Here is a 20,777-nt window from a genome sequence, read left to right on the forward strand (position 1 = left end):
TCACAATTTCCCTTTTAATTTTCCTTGTATTTCTGGCTGCCTTGATTTTGTTTGTGCAAAAAGATTTTCGGTGTTATATAACTAAAGCTTTCTATTTTACCTCTTGTAATAATTTCTATCCCTTATTTGGTTAGGATCTCTTCTTCATCAATAATTGTGAAAGGTATCTCTTTTCTTGATCCTCTAATTTGTTCATGATGTGGCCTTTTGTATCTAGGACATGCGTCACTTTGGAACTTATTGTACTATATAAAGTGACCCTAACTTATGTCAGGCTGTTTTCAAATTTTCCAATAAGTTTTAATGAGATAGTGGGTTTTTATCCTACTAATTGGGGTCATTTTGTTTATTAAATGCTCTGTTTTCTGTTCATTTGCTTTTGGATCTTGTATGCCTGACATTTTACTAACCAACTTTTTTATTTTTTAACCAGTACCAAGTGGTTTGGATAATTAATGCTTTGTAGTATTGTTTAATATCTGGTACTGCCAGGCCTCCTTTCCACTTTTTTTCATTATTTCCCTTAAGATTCTTAACCCTTTTTCTTCCAGATGAATTTTGTGGCTAATTTTTTCTAGCTCTATAAAGTAACATTTTGGTGGTTTGGCTGGTATTATTTTTTTCACTGAATGCCTGAAAGGTCACAGAAGAACCCAAGTCTTCCAGAAAAGATTTTAAAATTGCAACAGACTGTATAATAATCAGATAATTCAAAGAGAAGCTATAGTAAGTGCCTTCATTTGGATTAGAACTATACAAAAATTCAGTCAAGAAGCCTACGGATTTCCCAACCTGGGAAGTCAGAAAAAGCCAGGTAAACAAACTGGAAATCTGACTGGAGAAGCAGATTAGATTCAGAGGCACCTGAAACCTACAGTTCTCTATACTCTGATTCATTATGTTGGCATGACCCAACCATGAGCAATTCATTTCTCTCCATCTATTTGTCCATCTTTAGTTCTATAAAAAGTGTTTTGTAGTTTTATTCATAATATCCTTGCATTTGTAAATGGACTCTCAGATATTTTATATATTTATGTACTCAGTCTAAATTTTACTTTTGAGTCTCTTCCTGCTTGGTTTTTTCAGTAATATATGGAAAGGCTGATGATTTGTGTGGGTTTGCTTAACGTCCTGTTAACCTTGCTGAAGTTGTTAATTGTTGCAATTAGTTTTTAGATGAACTCCCAGGGTTTTCTAAGGAGACCATCCCACCATTTACAAAAAGCAATAATTTTGTTTCTTCTTTGCCTACGCCCATTCTTTCAATAACTTATTCCTGTCTTATAGCTAGTTTCTAGCATCACATGAAATAATAGAGCATCTGAAGTGTCTTAAATCAGATTGCTTCAGACTCCTGGTCCCCTGGGCATCTCTGGATCAGAGCAATTCCAGCTTCTGCTCCCCCCCACCACAAAGGGGGCTTCACTTTCCAAATCCTCAGGCTTTCTCCCTTAGCTAGAGCCTAGTATAGAGAATTGTAGGATTTAAGTGGCTCTGAACCTTCTTGGCTTAACTTAATCTTCTAATTAACCAGAAGTCTTAATCCACTTCACTCTGCAAGCAAAGTGACCAATGCAGGTACTAGGTAACAGCATCATCCTATAGCTACAATGTCCCTCCTTCTTCCTCTCTTCTAGAACTTCTGAGAATAGGATCTTCCTGGAGTTGAGCCTCTTAGTAGGCTACACAGGGCACCTTCATTCAACAGTTCTCTATATTTCTTCTGAAGTTCCACCTCAGAACTACCCTACATGTGCATGCAGGTCTGGGTGCCCAGCCCATGAGCTCCACCTCCACTGCCTTCAGGTATTTGCTGAAATGACCTAGAGGAATATCAGAGACCTAAAGGAAGGGTGGGAGGACCTAGAAGTAGAGCAATGCAGGCCTTCCAAGTATTCACTCACTCTCAGAAAGCTCTCATGCACTGAATTTCCAGGTATTTACAGAGCTAGCTATCTGTATGTGCCCCAGTGGGCTAAGACCCCTTAGACACCTACACAGATTGCTCTAATGTTTTCTCCCCCCTCTACCTTCCCAAGAAATTCTTTCCTCTCAGACACCAAATTAATTTAGCCATCTTAACATATCCCCCAAATCCTATATAAATCATAATTTGAGAATTGGAAGGAACCTTTTATCTGTCATCTACTCCAACCCATACTCAAGAGAATCTTCAGTATACTAAATCTGACAAGTGTTCACCAAGACTTTGGATGAAAACCTCTAAGGAGGGGCAACATATTATCTCTCAAAATAATCCATTCTATTCTGGACAACTCTAATTTCTAGGAAGTCTTTCCTAAACTTAAACCTAAATTTACCTTTTTTGAAAATTCTACCTATTTCTTGTTTATGTTTTCTGAAGCTAGACGGGTCACTCCTTCTTTCATGTGGCAGCTCTTCAAATATTTGAAGACAGAGAGCAAATATCATTGGGTCATATCCAAGCAAACAATTTCAGAAATGATACTAGGGTCAGTCCCTGAGTCCCTGCAGACATGATATCAGGGGATTGATTGGAAGGGGGGATGACAATTCTCTAGACAGAGCTCAGATCTTAGGATGCTAAAAAGTTAGATTTAGAAGGGGCCTGTAGAGGACATGTAATATAATCCTCATTTCACAAATAATGGTGCAGAAAATTTAAGTGATTTTCTGAAGGTCACACAGGTAGCAAAGAACAGGACTGAGATTTGAACCCAGGTCTTAGTCTAAATGAGCACTCTTGCCATTGTACCAGGGAGAAGAAGTGATTTTTCCAAGGCAACTTGTGTAGTAAATGGCAGAGCTGAGATGTGACTACAAGTCCTGTATCATTCCACTCACAGAATCTCAAGAGTTGGAAGAGATCATCTCACAGATTATTAGTCCAGAGATTCAAGAGTATTTTTATTTTATTTTGGGGGACTTGATTTCTAATCAATGAATTTACAGTTTTTCAGGTGTAGCCTTGAGAAGCATATCCAATCTTACTTTTCTTTGTGAAAAATTAATCTGTTTTATCTCTTACATGAATATGCACAGTGAACTCAAGAATATATTTCCTTTCAAATTGAATAGATTTACCGAAAGCCAAGGGGACTGAAGCTCTGTGTGGATCTGAAATCTACCTCTCTATAATGTCTACCCATTGCTCTCAGTTTTGCCCTCTGGGGCCAAGTAGAACAAGTATAATACTTCTTTCACATTGCAGTCCTTCCAATACTTGAAAACAACTGTCCAATTCCCTCTCCCTCACCCCACAAGTCTTTACTTCTCCAGGCTAAACACCCCCAGACCTTTCATAGATCTATATATGGTCTAGTCTCAAGTCCCCTTGCTATTCTGGTCATCCTTTTTTAGAACCATTCCAGTTTATCAATGTCTTCCTTGAAATGTGGCACCCCAAACTCAAGTAAAGCACATGAAGAATCTCATTTTCTTTGTTCTGAGCACTATTCCTCTCTTAATACAGCCACAAATCAGCTTCCTTGGTTGCCTTGTTGTGGTTGACTCATTAAACTTACTGTCCACTAAAACTCCAGACTGTTTTATTTAAATAAAAACAAACTGTTTTCTCACCACCTCTCAAAGTCCCTCAAACCTCCCCAGTAACTAGTTACTAATCTTTCTTTCTGAACTTTCTTTAAATGTTTATATTCCTAGCTTCCATCTCCTCTAATGACTCCTCTAAATTTACTCTGTTGAGTGAAGTAAGCTTAGCTGACTTCTGCTGGAATAGAACTCTCCCCAAGAGCTGAGTTCCTCTCCTAGTCCCCTGATTGACTGAAGAAGTTCCTTCTCTCAAGCCCCTCCATGAATTCAGACCTCCATCAGGGGGTCTTCTCCTCCTCTCCAGAACTTCTCTACTACAGATAACTTATCTTTTCTTCTGAACCCATCCAGCTCTGTAGTTCTCACTCTAACCTGACCACACTCTGGGTGCCATTGAGACTACAGAGTGGGTTTTTCCTTTATGTCTCCCACCAGACCCCTGCTTTGTCATCTTACCTTACACAGTGTTCTAGCTTAGCACAGTGCCTAGCACATAATAGCACTTAATGTTGATTGACTGACTTCTAGCCAAAGAATTTCTCCCTCTTCATGTATGTTTTGAAAGGAGGGAGGGTGTATGTGTGTATGCGTGCGCGCGCGCTGGGCCTGTGGTGTAGGCATGAAGCCAAAGTTATGGGAAAAAGCCAAGGACAGACCCAAGGGTAAAAAGTTAAAAAGCTCATAAGATTAGAAGTTCTGTAGGGAGGGGGAACAGGTCAGTTCTCCTTACAGTGTTGGACTCACCACAATTAGTAAGCAAAGGAAGAGGAGGGACATCCTACCAATTCCAAGTCCAAGGGAGAGAAAAGGGAGCGGTTGGAAACAGCAGCCTGGAGGAAAGCAGTCTACTCTCAACATTCAAATTCAGGATTTCAACATCTCCCAACCAAGCTTGCTTTAGGGTTTCCAGGGGTGTGCTGACTCCAGACCAACTGTTAAGATTTTCAGTTGTATATATTTATACCTACAAAATCAGCAAATGCTACAAATCCGGGGCTGATTTATTGTTTTGTTGATTGTCTATACATATACTTAAGTTAATAATGCAAATTAAAATTCAAAGTGTGCCCATTGTAAAACATTTACCAACAGGTCTATTTCTCCAATCTGAGAAAGTTCCGCAATCCCTAACAAGGAAAGAAGTCTGAATACAGTCTGGAAAAGGAGTTGCAACATACAACACTGCAATGGAGGAAGGAAAATGGAACAGAGTCTGGATCGGTAGGGTGCAAGAGACCTGGGGAGAGGGAGAAAGGGAGGGGGAGGAGAGAAAAAGAGGGAGGCGGAGGGAAAGAGAGGGAGATACAGTAAGAGAGAGAACGACGGAGGGGGGAGAGAGGAAGGGAAGAAAGAGAGGGGGAGAGGGAGAGCAGGGGAGAAAGGAGAGGAGGAAGGGTGATAGAGATAGAAGTACAGATACAGGGACAGAGACAGCAACAGAGATGGAGACTGAAAGAGACGCTGTCACTTGCCTTTTGCCCCAGACAACCAGTACTCTAAGTTTTGAAGCACACGGGACCCAGATTATCAGAAACACCACAGTAAGAGAAAAAGATTGCTGTCGCTTGGCTCTGGTTCCAAACCCATGCCTCTACTCTCGCCCCACCCCCACCCCATCCAACTCTCTTAGACTCCCTGTCTCTAACCCAGTCCAGCCGCTGAGTCCTTTCTTTCCTGTAGGTTTCCAGGTTTCAAGACCAGAGCTTTGCCAACGCATTCATTAGCCGTTTTTCTTTCATCCAGTTTCACTTCTCCCTTCACGATGTATTGTTGAAAAAAAAGGAGCTGGAATCAGAAGATAAGGGATTGAAATCCAGCTTGACCACTTAAGTAGTTTTGCTACCGACCACAATCAGTCATTTCACCAATCAGCTTCGGTTCCCGAGTATGTAAAACGGGGATCGGGTTTAGAAAAATGAAGCTTTGCACTAGAGGATTTATAAGGTCCCTTCTAGGTCCAGGTCCTGTGAGCCTACGGGGTCATCTGTAAGGAAAGAATGAGTTCCGTGCCCTTCAGGCCTGGGTGTCTTTCTCTTCGTCCCGGTGTGGTACCTACCTCAGTTGCTCTCCCGCCAGCATCACCTCCGCCCGGTGCTGCCGCTCCGCCGCCTTCTTCCGAAGGCTACTGGGCCCGCCCTCCATGTCCCTGGCTCCACTTGGACCCTAGGGCTGGTCTTCTTCTATACCACCTTCGGTGCGGTCACCTTCAAGGAGCACAGCACCCTTACCTCTTCCCGCCTCACTCCCACTCCGTCCTGCGCCCAGACTCTCCAGGATCTGGGTGGTCCGGGGCTACTAGCCACCTGGCCCGGGACCCGACCAGAAAAATACAGCTCCGCCAAAGATACTCTTCAAGGACAGGTGCCCGGACGAGTGGCTGCTCAAGTTTTTCCTCCGGGGGCAGGGCTTAGGAGGGGTCCCGGGGCCTCCGCCCGCTGATTTGCAAACTCCGGAGCTGGGGCCCCGCCCGGTCCCCAGTTCCACCTGGACTCCGCCCCTAGAGCTCACCCACAGCTTTCTCTACAGCAGTTTCACACACTGCCTTATATGCTCCAAGTCTTACACCCCCAAAACATTCAGGCCATGGTATAATGGATAGAACACCAAGAGTGAGAACTTAGCGGTTTTTAAGGAGCTTGGAAGGGACTCTAAGGAGACTCTAATCCAACCACCATCTTTTAAGGATACGGAAGCAGGGGCTGAATGATTGTAGTTCAGATGGTCCCACCAATAATAGAAGTCAAGATTTGAACTTAGGTCCTGTGACTTCACAGTCTGAGCCCTCGAAGTGGGTTCGAGTCCCAGTTCTGCCACTTACTACTGTGACCTTGGGAAAATCGCTCTCTGGGCCTCAACTTCCTCATTTATAAAATGAGGGACTCCCACTACTTAGTTTCTAGAGTCTTTCCTCACTTTAATGTCCGACTAATCCACAATCACCCATATGTATGTACATATACAGACCAGAGTAGACTTGTAGAGAGGTGTAGATCGTATGTCTCAAAATCCTCTCCTCTCCAGGCTCAGGATTACAGATTTGCTTCTTTAATTTAGTGACCACAACACCTATTGAGATGCTCAACCTTCCGGGAAAGAATTAACTCAAAGCTATTCTCATTCATTGACACCTGAGGGTAGTTAAAGGATTTGGGGGAAGTGTAAAGGGGGAGACGGTAGGAGAACACTGCTGGGGGTGGTCTATTTTGAGGAAAGACCAACTTTGTCAATGCTTAGCAAATGTTTAGATTTAATTGTTTAGCCTCAAACACATAACACACACACGCGCGCACACACGTGCACACACACACATACACAATTTGCTGTTCTCTTACTAACTTGTGTGCAAGTGTGTATGCTAGAGTACACGTCTCTCTTGCCCAGTCCAGTAAGACAATCTCAAGAGCCTATTCACTGTTGGGTATTAAAAGAACATGACCTGGGGTTAAAGCTGGCACCAGGAAAAAAAACTCTGAGTAGGAACAAATTACATTGGCCAAAGCCATTGTTTAGAAAGTCTGTAATTAGTTACTAATTGGTCAGAGAAAGAGCCAGGTTCGTGAACTTTTGGAAGGGAAAACTGGCTCAAGAAAGTGCCTTTTTTTCTGTCATGAAGTGAGGGGGAAGGGGCATAAAATCATACAATGCTTTGTTTGGCCCAACCCAAACATTTTTTAGAAGAGAAAACTGGGCCCATGGTGAGGAATTAACTTGCCCTCGTGAGTTAGTCAATTTAAAATTGGCTCTCCATCCTGATTTCTAATGTTATTTTCCTACACCATACCACCTCTTTTGAAGGTAGCAAGTATACATTTTTTTCTGCTTAGCTTGTGAGACAGTATATAATTTGGCCCTATCCGACTTGCCTGCTTTATGATAGGATCACAAACATAGAGATGGAGGGTACCTTAGAAATCATAAATCCAAAACTTGTTTCCCATTCTCTAATCCACTTTTCACAAAAAAACAAGTCCACAGAGGTTAAGGTCACAGAGGTACAGGCAATAAGTAGCAGGGCAAGCAGTCTGGTGAATCTGCTCACTATCTACATACATGCACAAGTTTTCTCCCTCCCCCTCCTTCTCTCTCTCTGTCTCTCTCTCTCTCACTTACACACACACACACACACACACACACACACACACCATGCTCATTTTGTTTATCCCACTAACTTCTTAAGGGTAGGGACTATTTCATTTTTTGTCTTTGTATCTCTAAAATCTAGCATAGTACCTGACACAAAGTAGGCACTTAATATTAATATTAACATTAATATTGATTTATTGATGCAAATTGGAATTAGCTCCCTGTAGTGTGGTGTAGTAGCAGAGAAGTACTAGATATAGAGGCACCCTTCTGAGCCTAGAGGACTTGGATTTGAATATTGCCTCTGGCACTACTTGGTTGTCCTTAAGAAACTACTTAAGCTTTCTTGGCCTCAGTTTCCTTATGTGTGAAATGAGAGTTAAAATAGAGGACTGCTAAAATTCCTTCCAATGCTATATCTATGATCCTGAGATTCCTTTACATATATACCTGCAAATCAGCAACTTAAAGAGTCTTAGAGGTTTACCTGGGGCCCTGAAAGATCTAAAGACTTGCTTATCCTGGCATAGCCAAGGAATGGCAGAGATGAGATTTGAACCCTGGCTTTCCTGACTCAGCCTTCCAGCCCTCAGCCTTCACTTAGTCTATCCTTTTATTCACTGCTTCAAGCAAGTCTTGTTTTCCCAGTTGGACCATAATAAGCTACTTAAGGCCAAGGACTATGAGTATCTTCCTACTGTATTGTCTCTTTCATAGTATCCAGTGCAAAGCTAAGCACATAGTAGGCCCTAAATAAATAGTGACTGGAGAACAACAAAACTGAACCTGATCACAGAGAGGGAGAGAGAGCCTCAACCCCAGCACCAGAAACCAATGAATAATTGCAACCTTAGAACAGCACTGACCTAAATGAATTTATCTGAACCCAAAATAGAGGATTTAATTAACAGTGGCTCTGGACAATCAACAGGAACTGATGAGGTTCAGACTCTAGGAACTTGCTTGAGCTCCCCTGGAATTTCCTCACAGACTCTGACCTTTCATACTCAAATTGATCTCTTCCTGTATCTCCTCACAGAATCTGGCCTTTCATACTCAGATCTGTGATCATTGTCTGTTATCCCTTGATTGCCCTACCTGCTTCCCACCTAGGCGTCCCCAAGTCTGATATTTGTTGATTCTCCTCAAGACCCTTCCTAAACCCCTCCTCCCATCACCCTGGACTACCAGACCACCCCCCCCAGACTCTGGGCTCTTCCTGTATCTCCTCACAGAATCTGGCCTTTCATACACAGATCTGTGATCATTGTCTGTTATCCCTTGATTGCCCTACCTGCTTCCCACCTAGGCGCCCCCAAGTCTGATATTTGTTGACTCTCCTCAAGACCCTTCCTAAACCCCTCCTCCCATCACCCTGGACTACCAGACCACCCCCCCAGATCCTTTCTATACTCTTTTCTGTATTTAAGTTCCATCTTGCCTCCATGAAGGCGCTCAGATTCAATCCAGCTCAGACTCTGTCTAGCTGGGATTGTGTCTGGCCCGCTTGTGAATACAAGCGTTACAAAAGCTTAGGCTCCTTAAGAGGCAACCCAATTAGGCGAATCCTTAATAAACTTTGTTTTCTTTGGCTTTAAGAAGGCTTGAGTCGAATTCATTCGAGCACGACCAGGACCGTCAGTATTTTGGGGTTCCTGATCACCCCTAAACCTCATCAGAACCAATTGTGTTATTTCACTAATTTCTAATTATTTAGTGGCTAATCTCTGCCAGAACATTTCATTTCAGATCAACTCAGTCATGCCATTTTAATTCCAGGAAATGAACACACAATGCTTTATGGCTACAGAAGGATCCCAGGTTTGGTGCTTCCCCGGGGGTGGGGGTGGGGGTGGGAGGTTTAGTATGTGACGAAGTTTAGAGGACTCATACTCAGTTTAGAAACCACATCTGCCCTTAGCTCAGTATAAATCCCAATTGTGGTTTATATGCTTCCGGGATACATCAGGGTGCTTGTAGGATAAACTAGATGGAAACCTGAACTGGGGTTTCCCTGTCTACTAAATTTGCTTCCTATAATCTGGGCAGCCTAGCTCTATGGTTTGGAAGTCCAAATATCTTCTCCTTCAGTTTGGCCAAAGTGCCATTTGCAACTAGGTGCCTGAATTTATATGCCAGGATGGTATAATGAAATGAGTGCTGGATTTGAAGTCAGAGAATGGGAGTTGCAGTCCTGGCTATGATACTTACTAGCTATTTGAACCCCTATAAAATCTCTTTTCTTTATCTGTATAAAGGGGACAGTAGTGTTTGAACTATGTAGCCATACGGGTGCAGTGAGGAAAGTGCATTAAACTAAGAGATGTCATTTACATGTGAATTTCAATTATGATCATGATTATCCCCGTCTTCGAGCTTCAATTTTACTTTGGCCCTGTTTCCTTCTCAAGTACCCCATTCCCCGAGTTTGAAGCAAATGCTTTTCTGGGTTGCATGTAACTCAAACGCTCCTGGAGAGAAAGGATTGTCTCCCAGTAAGATACCACACTCAACATCCCCCAGCTTCCTCTTTAAGAAAACAATATATATGCAAAAACCTTAATTTACAAACAGGTAAATGAGAGAGGGGTAGTGAATTTTTGCATTTGAAGATCTTTACCTCATTTCTCAAATCAAATATTTCAAATCTTTTCAGTTCAAGTTCCCAATTGCACCCTCATCTCCACATATTTCACCAGACAACACCAAATGGAAGCTAAAGATTAGGAAAAATAAAATGGATAATTTTTATTACAAAAATTGAAACACTTCTGCACACACAAAATCGATGCAATTAAAGTGAAAAGAGGAACAGCTGGGGAAAATCTACAACAAATATCTCTGATAAAGATCTGATATCCAAGATAAACAGGGAACTGATATAAATATATAAGAATAGCAGTCATTTTCCAGGCAGTTCTAAAAGAGGAAAAATGCAAGCAATCAACAACCATGTAAAAAAAAATTCCAAAACACTAACAAAAGAAACACAAATTAAATCAGCACTGAGATTCTACTTCATTCCCATCAGATTGAAAACTACTGACTAAACAGGAAAATGGCACTTGCTGGAGAGGCTGTTGGAAGAGCCGTGAACTAGTCCAATTATGGAAATCAGTTTGGAACTATATCTCCAAAATTATTAAACTGTACTTTTTGCCCCAAAGATATTACTACTAACAGCATTTTATGAGAGCAACACACACACACACACACACACACACACACACACCAAAAAACAAAGCCCTGGGGAAAAAAAATAGATGTCCATTAACAGGGGAAGGGCTCAATGAATCATGGTATATAGTAAATGAATATTACTATATTGTAAGAAATTATGAAGTAGGCAGATTCAGAGAAAACTGGGAGGACTTGTATAAATTGAAGTACAATGAAGTTGACACTGGACCAGTTTATACAATGCCTGCAATTTTGTAAAGAAAAACAACTTTGAAAGAATTAACTCTAATCTTGACTTCATACTGATAATGAAGCATGCTTCCTACCTCTGGACAGAGAAAGATGATGGACCACATATGTAGAATGAGACACATACTTTCAGCCAATCAGCAGGTGAATTTGGTTTCACCTCGTACTTATATTATTTGTTCCAAAAGAGGGCTTCTTTTTGGGGGTGGACAAGAAGATGGTAAATAGTGACTGATGTAAAAAAAAAGAGAGAGAAGAATATCAATAAAACATTTAAAAATACACAGAGAAGAGCAGAAGGAAGTTCAGAAAGTGAGATAGAGAAGCAAGGTGGTTTCATTGCTGTCATGTTAAATTTCATGGACATTTAAAAACACACTGTAAATAAGGATTTATAGTTTCAAATACATTTTTATTCTTTATATATTAAAATGTTCTTTAATTAGATTTGTAAAGTTTGCAAAAATAATATTTTTAAAAAATCTAATGGCATATGCATCCAACCCCTTTCTTTAATACCTCAAAACTTATCAACATATTTGTCTTTCTCCTCCATATCTCAGAGGATGAGATATTCTTACTCCTCAATGAGGCTAGTACCTATACTTGGGTCCTTGACCCCATTTAGGATGTTGCTCCACTAGTCATCTCTTCTCTTCCTTTTTACTGGCTCCTTCCCATCTGCTTTCAAACATACACAGATCTTCCAAGACCTAGGAAAGCAAACCAAACAACTTCCAAACTCCACCATCTATTAGCTTCTTCAAACTATCACTTCCCACCTCTCTTTCCCTTTTATAACTAAAGTTCTTGGGAAAAAAGTAATCTAGGCCTGAAGCCTCTTCATTTTCCACCTGGCTGTACCTCCCTTGACCTTTCTATCATGTCTCCAGTAACCTCATCGTTCTAGAAAATCACATCAGGTGTGGTACCCCATACCTCAATAGTACCCTCAGTTCTTCGGACCTTGCTAAAGAGTATACTAGTGCCTTTCCTTCCCTTCCCTTTCCCAAACTCTACCCCACCTCTATTCTCTGCAGTTTCCTTTTATGTGTCTTCTCCCTTTAGACTGGAAAATTCTAAAGGGCAGAGACTATCTTTCTTTTTCTTATTTAAATCTCTCAGTGCCTGGAACATAACAGACACTTTATAAATATTGACAGACTGATACATTATCACACCAGTTCTACTGAAACCAAAGTCACCAGGACCTAGTTATCATCAGGTCTGAAAACTTTTCCCAATTTTATCGGCCTGAATAGAATTTCTGTACCTGAATTTTTTTCATTTTAATTTTTTTTAACTTCCACTGACACAAGGGTTCAGACACAGAAATAAGAATCAAAGAAACGCAATGTAAACAGGACTATAACAATGACAATTACTAGCGTAGAGGAGAATCAAAAATAAAATGGCCTCAAATGATTGTACAGACATACTACTGCAGTCAGATGTTAAAAGAAATGAAGATCTTGTGCGTTAACTTAAACAATGCAGACATATTTCCTTGGATTTTGCCATAAATTCTGCTACGGTTTGATGTCATTTACATAGTTGTAGCCTGTGTATACGTTGGTTTGCTCCTGCTTTTCCCCCTTTGCATCACTTTACTTTCCCTCTTATTTTTTCCTTTATATTTAGCACTCTTTACAAAGCCAATGTCACACTCATATATCACAATTTACCTTCTCATCCCTAATCACTAAACAGTTTCCCTTTTTTCCCTATTATGATGCAAATTTTTTTTACAGATAGGTCCTTTCTCCTTTTCACTAATCTCTTTAGGGTTAAAACTAAATATGAAATTACTGGGTCAAAGTGTATTAAACGCTTTCATAACCTGTATTGTTCTATGTTGTTTCCAAAATTCATTTACAAAACAAATCAATTCACAGCTCCACTGGTCATGAATTAGCAATGCTTATTTTCCCACATCCCCACCAGTATTAACATTTTTTTCATCTTTTACAGATGTATAAGTGGTGCACCTATAAGATGCTTTAATGTGCATTTTCTCTGTTAATAATTTTTAATGCCTTTTCAAGTAGTTGTTGATACTTTGTGTGGAGAACACTCCATACCCTTTGACTGAAAGGAAACTACCTATTGGAGGAAGGATCTTAACATTATAAATTTGTATCAACTTCTTTTAGATTTGCGATGTCAAACTTTTATCAGAGATGGTAAATCTTTTCTTAATGCTTAATAAAAAAGATTTTCCCCAACATGCATTTTCTTGGTACTCAGGGTGAGCTGCTTTTCTTTGTACAATTTTTTTTCATGTAATTGAAATTGTGTATGTCTTTTATAATTTCCTATAAATTGTGATGGGCCTTTTACTTTAGACACTGATGACTAGGTCCTCCTTTTGGATACATTCTTCTCCCAGAAAGAATGGTATTTGCAGTAAAAGGACCTGAATTTAAATCCTAGTTCTACTACTATGCAGTCTCAGGCAAGTTACTTACCTCTATGGCCCTTAGTTTCTTTATCTGTAAGTTGAAAGGGTTCAACTCAATTAACTTTAAGATACCTTCTTTTAATTCTAAAACCCAGAATCTAAATACTTCCATGACATCCCACTGTATTGGTTGCCTTCTCTCTTTTAACAGTTTTTTTCTTCTACTGTCCATTCTCCTTTTGCCCAACACTAAAATAATGATATTCCCAGTCTTTCTCTATTTTTTCAATCATTTCCTTGTTGCTAATGAGCACTTTCAAGAACTATTTTTGTCCAGATGAATGACATTGAAATTTGTATCTCCAGTTCTGACCTTTAGACTCACATCTCAAACTGTAAGACTTTCTCACTTAATGTCCCACTGGTATTTCAAACTTGGGTTTAAAACCAACTATCTCTGCTCCTCTCCTGCTCTTCTCTTCTGATGTCCCTATTTCTATGTAGTGACATCACCATTAACCCAATTAGCTATGATAAAATCTTCACTATTCACTTTTACTCTTTCCTCTGTTACCACCTACAATCAGTTGTCAAGTCTTGTCAATTCTACTTCCAAAATGCTCTCAAATTCGGCTCCTACTTCTCTACTCTAACTAGAATAGGCCTTCATTATTACCTACCTGCACAATAACATTAGCTTCCTAAGAGGTCTTTCCACCTCAGTCTTTCCCCACTTCAATTTATTCTTCACAAAGCTGCCGAATGAATATTCTTCTGCAAAGTTCTGATCACAGCATTCTCAACCATAGAGGCAGAGAGCTGGACGGCACAACGTCTAGAGCACATTTAGGGTTAGAGTTAGGGCATGAAGTCAAGAAGGAATGAGTTTCTAGTATCTAGTATCTCAGATACTCACTAGTTTATGTGACCATGGGAGAGTCATTTAACCTCTTTCTGTCTCAGTTTCCTCAGTGCAAAATGGGAGTAATAGTAGCTATCTCGCATGGTTGTGAGGATCAAATGAGATATTTGTAAAGTACTTAATAGAGCATCTGGTACATAGGAGGCACTTAATATATGCTTATTCCCTTCTCTTCAGTAACCTCATTTAAAGATTCTGATTGCATTGGTTAGAATATTTCATCTACCAATACAGACTGAAGCCCATTCATATCTTCTTACTCAGTACAATTCTTGTCCATGTTCCATCATTCACAGAATTGAGCGACATCCTGGAAGCCTTCTCTAAGCCCTTTTACATTTCGTAGGTACCAATGCAGGATTTCAGATTGTCCATCTGTTATCTCATTCTTGAGTGCCATGTGACTGGCCCAATTCCTTTTCTGGTCATACATTTCCTGATTTATGTCCTTTCTTGTGTGTAGGTCATCAATGGAAATATATTATAGCCTATTTTTAAGCCCACCATGCACCTTTCTGCTGTTTCCTTACGTCTCCTGACACATTAATTCCTCAGAGACTGAAATTTCAAGGTTCACAATTATATAGCATCACTGGGAGAATATTGGTGTTAAGAAGTTGAATTTGTGTTAGAATAGCTAGAGATCATTAAAAACACTACAGAATTTTCCAAAAGTAATCGAGCCCACTTTTTTTCTCCAATTCTAGGCCCAGTGTAATGTCCATCAACAGTGCCTATCCTGGATATATGTATTAACTCAAAAGTATGAACAATAAGCATGTTTCATTCATTAATTTTTTCCCATATGGATTATTAGGATTACCTTAAGTAACTACAGAAAGGTGCAGAGAATACATGATTCTGCTGTTTGCTAAATTACAAACAAAAAAACCCCCCATAATTGATATGGTACAGACCTTAAAGGCTCAAAAAGCAACAAGACTTTCATTTATGTATCGAGATTCTTTGATAAAAGAAACCATACATAACAAATCACCTGACCCATGATCCTCCGATTATTATTAGGCAAGGCACATAGAACAAGGAGCCAAATGTGAGCCAAAGATGTTTGCCACTATCTACCATGGAGGATCTCCTGCACAGATCCCAAGTGGAAATCCCAAGTTTCCTCATATGTGGTGAGACTCTTTAAAAAATGTTCCTGCTTATAAAATGACACTCTTCTAATTCCAATACCTACAGCATTACAGGGTGCCAAGATCTATAATTAATTTAAAAAGTCAGCCAAATAATCCATATGGGAAAAATAGCTCTCTATTGTCTTTCAAATAAAGTTCAAACCTCTTTGCTTGGCATTCAAGGTTAACCACTGGGTACCACCTTAACTTTCCAAGTTACCTCACATACTATCTATGGCCCTCCATTGCAAAAACTTCATCAAAACAGGACTAACTTCATCCCCCTCCATCTATGCTCTGTACATCTATGCTTAGCCACTATCATATTTTTATTTCCCTTTGTTGTTCTCTATATCTGGAACACCTCCCTCTCTCATTCTCTGCTTATTGAAATTCTTCACATTCTTTTAAGGCCCAGCTCAAATGCCATTTTTCATGAAGTTTTCCTGGTTCTTTTGGCAAGATCCTTCTTCGCCTGAAATCAGAACATTTGGCTTACGTGTGCATTATATAGCTTGTATTTTAGTTATGCATGTAGTATGTCCCTTAACTAGATATTGAGCTCCATGAGGACAGGAAACATGTCTCACTTTATCTCGGTATCTCCCTCACTTCCTACTAACACTCTGCAAGTTAATAAACATACAAGTGTTTGTTGAAACTAAAGGAGTGAGCTACCATTAGATTCCCTTAAATAGGAACCCTAAAAATCTAAGGGTTTATCTGAGGGAAGCAGAATAGCAAGTGGAAATTGAGTGAACCACCCTGACTCCCATCTTGTGAGTCATTTCTGGAGCTAGCTCAGTTCTCTCTATTCTATTATAGGTATAGTCCATTTTCTGTCTTGTGAGAAAACCTTACTCCGTTGTGGAAATTGGGAGAAAACTTTACTGCATTGTTTGAACCTAGCCCTGTGTGACTGAGATGTGGGACCACCTCTACGTAATGCTGATCAAAAACCCAATCAGATTTGAAGACTGATGCAATTAAAATCATACATCTCAAGAAATCTATGTCTTAACTGAAAACTGGCTTCATACTAGTCGATTTTTTTTCACATTCCTTTGATTTAACAGACATTTAGCTCTGAGTGGGCCACTTCTTTTCCTGATTTCAAGTAAATGCACCTGTTCAGTCTCCCCCTCCCAACTTGGAAAGTTCTTAATATTTCCTCCAATTAGAAATTAAATTCTTATGTTTTTAATACATAAAAATCCGTCTTCTCTTGTATTCACAATTCAGCGCCAACTGCCTTGTTTAATAAATCAATATACTCAGAAGCTCAAACTTTTGTTTCCTAAGTCATTTCATCTTTCACCTGCCTCACAACATAATACATTTTTTTTAAGTCAGATCTCTAAGTAGCCAATCATAACCTCTCTGAGACTGAGATTCCACATATATTTCCAACTACTTGTGATTTTGTGTGTTGACACTCTCTACATCAATGCAAACTAGATAACAGTCCCTCTACAGGTGAGCAGTCTGAGAGGTGCTATGGCTAAAAACAAATTTAAAAAGTCATTTTTCCTGTAGCTTATCCTAGTAATAAGCCTCTCCAAACTTAGGTAGATTGCTCCTCAGGAAACAGAGTTAGGCCCCTATTTGTAGTCTTTCTAGTTTGATAGCACCTGCCAAGAGCTTATGCTCCATTGGCACAGTTTTTATGACCCTACTACAGTCCCCTTTACACCACAATGAATTATTAAGACTAGGGCTTCAGTACTTCATCTACAGAGGTATTAAATGGGATGGAAACATTTCCTACAGAGGTCATTTTCTATTCTAATGGAACAGAATGCACAAAAACATTTTTATTGGTTGTTTGTATTTGTATAGCAGATAAAACACTGGTAAGAGTTCTTAATCCCTTTTATTTACAAGTGATGGAACCCAAGGTGAGTGATTAAATATTTCTGGCTCAGTGTTCTTATATGTATGAAGGAACTTACACTACCTGTCCTAACTTATACGTAAAATCACCTGGAAATGTACAGAAGTAACTGATTCTGTCAGGGCAGGCAAGAATTCCTCTCCTCTCTCAACTCTAGCCAGTTTGGTGTCCAAACTCATCATTCGAATCAAACTGCTGTCTCCAAAGTTAATCAACATCTTTTAGTTGCCAAATGTAAGGGCCTTTTTTCTCAGTCCTCATCGTTTTTGAGCTCTATGCAGCCTTTGACATACCTTTCCCGTGTTTGTGTGTGTTCTCCTGCCTACCTGAGCCCTCTTCAATGCTCTGCTGGAGCTTGATCCAGGTCACACACACTGATGGTCCCACAAGGGTCTGTCCTGGGCCTCTTCTTCCTCCACACTGTTTCACTTGGTGAAAATAAATCAGTTCCCATAGATTCAATGATCACCTCTATGCTGATGATGCCCAGATCTACTTATCTAGCTCTAATCTTTCGGTTAATCTTCAGTTTCACATCTCCAAATGCCTGTTAAGAGACTTGAACTGGATGTCCTGTCAATATCATTAATTCATGTCTTAAAACTCAATTTGTTATCTCTCCTCCTAAACCCTCCAAAATTCCCTGTGACTGTCAAGGGCACCAAAATCCTGTCACTGAAGCTAGCAAACTAGCTGTCATCTTCAGTCCTTCACTCTCTCACCCTCCATACACTCTGTTGCCAAGGCCTGTTGATGTTTTTTGGTAATGTCTCTAGTATATATCCCCTTTAAAACCCTACCTTTCCAAGTATTCTCACACCTTATACCAGGGGTGGGGAGCCTGGGGCCTCAAGATTACATGTAGCCTTCTAGGTCCTTGGGTGCAGCCTTTTGATTGAGTACAAAACAAATCTTTTAAGAGGGGTTTGTCCTGAGAAATTTGGATTCCATCAAAGGGCCACACCTGAGGAACTAGAGGGTCATATGTGGCCTTAAGGATGTCGGTGCCCCATTTCTTCCTTACACCCACCACAAAGTCTTTGATCTAATAACATTGATCTCTTTGCTATTATTTGAACAAGACACTCCATTTTGAGATTCCAGGCATTTTCACTGGCTGTCTCCCATGCCTAGAATATTCTCCCTCCTCATCTCTGCCTTTTGGTTTCCCTGATGTCTCAGCTAAAATTTCACTTTCGAAAGGAAGTCTTTCTCAATCCCTTAATTCTACTGGCTTCCCTCTGCTGACTATTTCCAATCTATCCAGTACATAGCTTGTTTGTTTATAGTTATTTGCATGTTGTCTTCCCCATTAGATTGTAAACTCAAGAGCTTTTTATGTATCACCAGTAGACTGGTGCATAGTAAACGGTTAATAAATGTTATTGACTGCTATGACAAATATCTCGAAAAAATGCTTTTAAAATACACACTGTGAAATTTGAGAAATACTGGAAACTATCTAAATCCCATAATGATTGTTTTCCCTACAACGTGTTTTCCATAGCAATAGATAATTTAAGTTAGAACTCAGAAGAGGGGCAGCTGTGTGGCAGTGGATACAGCACCAGTGCAGGGGTCAGGAGGACCTGAGTTCAAATCTCACTTTAGACACTTGATACTCACTAGTTGTGTGACCTTGGGCAAGTCACTTAACCCCAACTACCTCATCCTGGGTCGTCTCCAGTCATCCTGATGAATATCTGGTCACTGGATTCAGATGGCTCTGGAGAAGTGAGACTGGTGACCTGCACAGCCCTCCCTCACTCAAAACAAAGTCAAGTTCAAGTCATGTCATTATTTCTCTGATGGCATGGTCTTCTTTGGCAACAAAGGATGAACACACACAACTTAGACATCAGGTCCTCCAAGAAGCCTTCCCTTAAAACACCTCATTCTTCTCAAACTTCTTCCCTCGTCCCATATATGACTCAACTTTGCTGAGCTCTTTCCACTTATTGCATTCTCCCCAGAAACAGTCATTTGTGTGTGACTTTTTCCTCACTGTATTCACCTGAGATCTTTGTATTTCCACTGCCAAGCATGAGACCTTTCACATAGTACATGCTTAACAGTTTGAGTTGCATGTAAGTATAGAATCTCAGATTCAGAAGATGACTTTGGACATCCAAAGCCCTTCATTTACAAGTGAAAGAACTGAGAGACAGATAATATGACAGAGGTCAAGTCCCACAGTGGCAAAGCTAAGCTCAGAACCCAGGTTAGTGATACTTTCAGACTGCATTTCATCTTCAGTCAAGTATCTTACATGTCCCTGACAACAGTGGACTAAAAACAATAGGGAAATGTTTACCTTTAGGTGTTATTAAAGAGGCAGAATAATTGCAAACTGAGATTTAAACACCAAGTATCAGTGTTAGTACTTGGAGATTAAAATATATGCCTTTTAGATGCCCAGGATAGTTTCAAACAGGCATCCTTATAAATTTTGTACTGCTACTTTCCAGGCATTAACCGTTCTTGCTACAGAATGTATAACTTTGAGGGGCTGTTCCTCCTCATTCAGCACTTTTCCCAAACAGTTCTCCCCTAAACAGGGTGTTCAGATTGCTATTGCAATTCACAAATGTTAATAGTCAGTCAATAAATATTTATTAACATTTAGTGTCACTTATCAAAGAATATGTAGAAGGGGAGAGGGTGTCAAGCGTAAGACTGAAAGGGGAAAGCAAGTTTTGAAGGGCTTTGAATGTCAGGATTTCATATTTGTTCCTGGAGGAAGCCACTGGAGGGGGATCAGAGTGAGAGAGAGAGAGAGAGAGAGAGAGAGAGAGAGTGTGTGTGTGTGTGTGTGTGTGTGTGTGTGTGTGTGTGTGTCTCTCTCAGAGAGAGACAGAAAGAGTGTGAGGTGATGGAGTTCCAGAACCAGGAGGGTGGCAGTCAGAGGCAGCATTTTTGAGACATTGCAAAGTGAGGTTGATAAGTCTTGGCTATAGATATAGCAGGTATAGGGTGTGAGAGATAATGGTACTGGGGCCTCTGATTTCATTGCTATAGAAAATTCCCTCTCCCAATATAGGTTGGCACCTTCTCTGCTACTTATATTCTTACAAAATTGCCGAGACTATTGAGAAGTTAAGTGATTTGCTCAGGGTCACAGAGACAGTATATTATCAGGGGTAGGACTAGAACCCAAGTTTTCCTGGCTTCAAGGCTAGATCTCTATCCTGAGCAGTTCTATCTCATTCACCACAGAAGGGGAGTTTAAGAAATATTCTTGCATTTCACAGAAATTTATACATCCTACATACACCTACACACATACTACTACTGATGAGGTAGGGAGATTCAAACAACTGTATCTATTTCTCTTTGCTTTATTGTAATGCTCATTTAAAAGATGACATGGCA

The 20,777-nt window shown here is 40.2% G+C and overlaps 1 protein-coding gene across 2 annotated transcripts in view; it reads right to left on the bottom strand.

The window, feature by feature from the left end:
- Positions 1–6,001, bottom strand: part of COL20A1 (collagen type XX alpha 1 chain) — a 117,978-nt gene extending 111,977 nt beyond the window's left edge. Inside the window, exon 1 of one of the 2 annotated variants that reach the window (XM_072633307.1) lies at positions 5,594–6,001. In XM_072633307.1, coding sequence (XP_072489408.1) covers positions 5,594–5,679 — 86 coding nt within the window. In that variant the 5' untranslated portion in view covers positions 5,680–6,001. The remainder of the gene's footprint in view (positions 1–5,593) is intronic. The other variant, XM_072633306.1, reaches the window with a different exon arrangement.
- Positions 6,002–20,777: the final 14,776 nt, after the last annotated feature.

Source organism: Notamacropus eugenii, chromosome 1 (genome assembly GCF_028372415.1).
Source record: "Notamacropus eugenii isolate mMacEug1 chromosome 1, mMacEug1.pri_v2, whole genome shotgun sequence".
NCBI classification, from domain to species: Eukaryota; Metazoa; Chordata; class Mammalia; order Diprotodontia; family Macropodidae; genus Notamacropus; species Notamacropus eugenii.